This window comes from Pinus tabuliformis, chromosome Q, assembly GCF_031772625.1.
Source record: "Pinus tabuliformis cultivar Carrire ecotype Pingquan chromosome Q, CPIR1, whole genome shotgun sequence".
Lineage (NCBI taxonomy): Eukaryota > Viridiplantae > Streptophyta > Pinopsida > Pinales > Pinaceae > Pinus > Pinus tabuliformis.
Genome location: NC_142296.1, coordinates 1262931286 through 1262934549, shown reverse-complemented (window position 1 = coordinate 1262934549; position 3264 = coordinate 1262931286). Strand labels below are relative to the sequence as shown.

General features: G+C 39.4%; 1 protein-coding gene across 1 annotated transcript; it reads left to right on the top strand.

Annotated features, from left to right (window-relative positions):
- The first annotated feature begins 1520 nt into the window (after positions 1–1520).
- LOC149224401 (uncharacterized) lies at positions 1521–2676 on the top strand. Its single transcript, XM_089383554.1, has one exon. The coding sequence runs from the start codon at positions 1769–1771 to the stop codon at positions 2426–2428; it is 660 nt and encodes a 219-aa protein (XP_089239680.1). The 5' UTR covers positions 1521–1768; the 3' UTR covers positions 2429–2676.
- Positions 2677–3264: the final 588 nt, after the last annotated feature.

The window sequence follows — 3264 nt, the reverse complement described above, 5'->3', positions numbered from 1 at the left end:
ACTTATTACATATAAAAAGATAAAATTACATATCAAAATTTATTGAAGAAACTTGCTTGTTACCACTCCTCCTTTGCTGGATTTTATGCATGAAATGAGAGTTTTAGTGACCTTGAAACCCTAATGACCTAATGGAGACACTCAACTGAATGAAATCATGATGGTGATGACTGACATGATGATGATAGTCTCTTAATGATGATACACTTAGCTGAGTGATGAAAGTGACCGCATGTGAAATTCTTGAGAGAGTGGAAATAACCCTAGACACACTAACCAATGACCAAATTTTATTCTGAAAACCTAGTGACATGATAAAATTTGACTTTGAGACTCCTAACAAAACTTGGTAAAAGCATATTTGATCACTGGTGACAGGCATAACTGACTGACACTAACACGTAGATCCTAGCATAGGCGACAAACTGTCATCTGTTGGTAATCTCAGATATCTTCACGAAATCTCCAGTTGCGTTACCTATTCCTTCTAAAATATTAAATTCCCGAAAGTCTTTTAGCAAAGAGAAAAGGCGAACCCACACTGTTGCTGCTAGAAATTACTCTTTCTTTGGGTTGTAACATTCTTTATAGAATCAAATGAAGAGGCCAACGTTGTTCATGAAATACAACCCATTCTCGAAGGCCCACTTCCGATTTGTTAGATATGCAAAGATAACTGTGAAGAAACCTTTTGTTGATAGTTGAAGCTTTACGAGACCCTTCAGATTCCATTTTGTCTAGATCCATTGCACGACCTCTTGCTCCTTCGGCTAGATACCCATAAACTTATAGATCAAAGCGTGGTCCTTCATGATCTGCCTTGACTTTTCCAACTAGTGATTCAAAATCACAAACTTGGAGTTTTGGGTTGCTTTCAAAAGGAAACACCCTTTTGATTTCGCTTGCCATTAGGCTTCCAACACCGAGGTCTCCTCCGCTTCCTTACCTCTTGACATAGAGCCTGAACTTCCACTCACTGCCTTTGAAGGATTGTTCAAAATGTTGCGATGGGAGGATGGACCCCCCACCTCAAGGGGCCGCTCTTGGGGCCACTTAGCTTCTCAAGCATTAGGGAGCTTCCACGATCATCCAATTGAGCATTGACGTCACCAAATCTTGTAAATTTTAGAGATTTGAACATGACACTAAACACTCACAAAGCTCTCCCAATAATACCATTATTTTATAATTCACTTTATTAAATAATAATAACTTAAAATAAAATTATCATTTAGTTAATTTATTATTATTACTTTTTAAATTTTGACAATATGAAATATATAATAAAGTAAATATTTCATCTGGCCACCCTTCTAATCTATATGATTATACTAATTTTACAGTATTTAAAATATATATATTTTTAATAATATTATGTTAATTCTATTATAATAATTTCTTTCCAATAAATGAGTGCCCCAAAATTACTGAATCTAGGTATTCCCCCAATTAAAAAAAATAAATAAATCAAACACTTCCAACAACTATTCAAACACTCTACACAACAATATTTTTTTGAATTCTTTTCAAAACTGCGTTCCGGACGTCTCTGTGGCGTGGGTGAACCCCTTTTACATTGCACATGTTGTAGATGGAACCAGGAAGAAAACGATAATTCTCCTAGGAAGCACGCCGCAGTCGATTGGCCCGGAAGGGGTTGCTTTTTTTGGTAATCTTTACACTTTCGAATCGATGCTCCCGTCATCATCGATTAAATGCTCTTTGTTCTTCACAAAATTGCGTCAGATGTAAACTGCCCTATATATTTATGACTGATTTTGGTATCGCAAACGAGCGAATTGAAGAAATTGAGGAAATGGGCACTGGCAGAGAAATCGAAATTGGTGACAGAACCTTAATTATTCACGACCATGAGAATCTACCTGATTCCTTAGCGGGCTGCTGGACGTGGGATTGCTCTCTGGTTCTGGCTCAATGGCTACTTATGCCTTCATGGCCGGCCGACTCCTTCACGGGCAAGATGGTCGTAGAACTGGGCGCTGGCACCGGCATTCCGGGCCTCACTGCCGCTGCCCTGGGCGCCTCCGTTGTTTTGACAGACATCCCGGAGCTCCTCCCCGGCCTCCAGAGGAACGTGGACGAAAATGGCCTTCAGCAACGAGCCACGGTGAAGTCCTTGATGTGGGGGGATGATTGCTCGCCTCTTTCACCGCCAGTGGACTTCGTTTTCATGTCTGATCTGCTCTACGATGTCAAAGCCATGCCCGCCCTCTGTAAAACTCTGAACCATCTCGCTGATGGCCGAACCCAGATTCTGCTGGCTTACGAGCTTCGTTACGGGACCACTGAATGCTTCAAGGCTCTTCTCGAGGAGGGCTTCAGGTGGACCAAGGTCCCACAGGAGGAGCTTCATCCTCAATGGCAGAGCGAGGATATTGGCATTTTCAGAGTCTTCAAGCAAAATTGAGGGCTTTTATGCGTCTGAATTAACAGGAGATCGCGGTTATCGCCTTCTCTTTTTTCTTTTTACTCTTTCAAAATCGGGACTGGTTTTAGTTTGCATCTTGAAATCTTGATAATTGCAGCTAGGTAAACACAGCAGCAGAGTCAGGGTTCTTTTCTTGGGTATAAAATGGCGTTTGAGTAGTGATCGTATTGAAGATGTAAGAAATTGCAGAATCATGTTTATTATAATTTTTGTGCTGTGTTTCGTAAGTTTTGTCAGGTTCTTTCTTTGGAATTGTTTCAAGCCTGAACATTTGGTTATTCAGACCCCTTCCCTCGCTATTTAGAAGCGATTACTTTTAAGGATGCATTGTTCGAACCAGTAGTTGTTTTAACTTTTAACCAGTATACATTCATCTAAATCCAGGAACAATGAATTTTCCTTATCTTTACTTATAGCATGTGTCCATCTCAATCTAAGGTATCCCATGAACCACTGAGAAGGAAAAATTACTCTTTAATATAAAGATCTATACGTTTGCAGGTCCATATACTATACCAAGGTTTGCATCTGGCCTGTTTAAACCCCTTGTGTAAACTGGAACTATTTAACTATGGTACACAAAATCAATAATAGGTTACACCTATTGCCTTTTGTTGGTATATACCAACAATTGTTTAAAGATGGGAATTTTGTTGGTATATAATTGTTTAAAGACGATAAGTAATAATTTTATGAGGTGTAGATTAGCTGGTTTCTGTAGAGTTTAATTACTAACCGATTTCTGGGTTAAAATCTCATGTGGAGAATGAGTGAATTGTGGGTGATACATTCTCCCAAGTGGTGTGCAGACTAAA

Bases quoted from the DNA above. Each gene is read 5' to 3' on its own strand.
- LOC149224401 (XM_089383554.1), top strand. From the start codon at position 1,769: ATGACTGATTTTGGTATCGCAAACGAGCGAATTGAAGAAATTGAGGAA.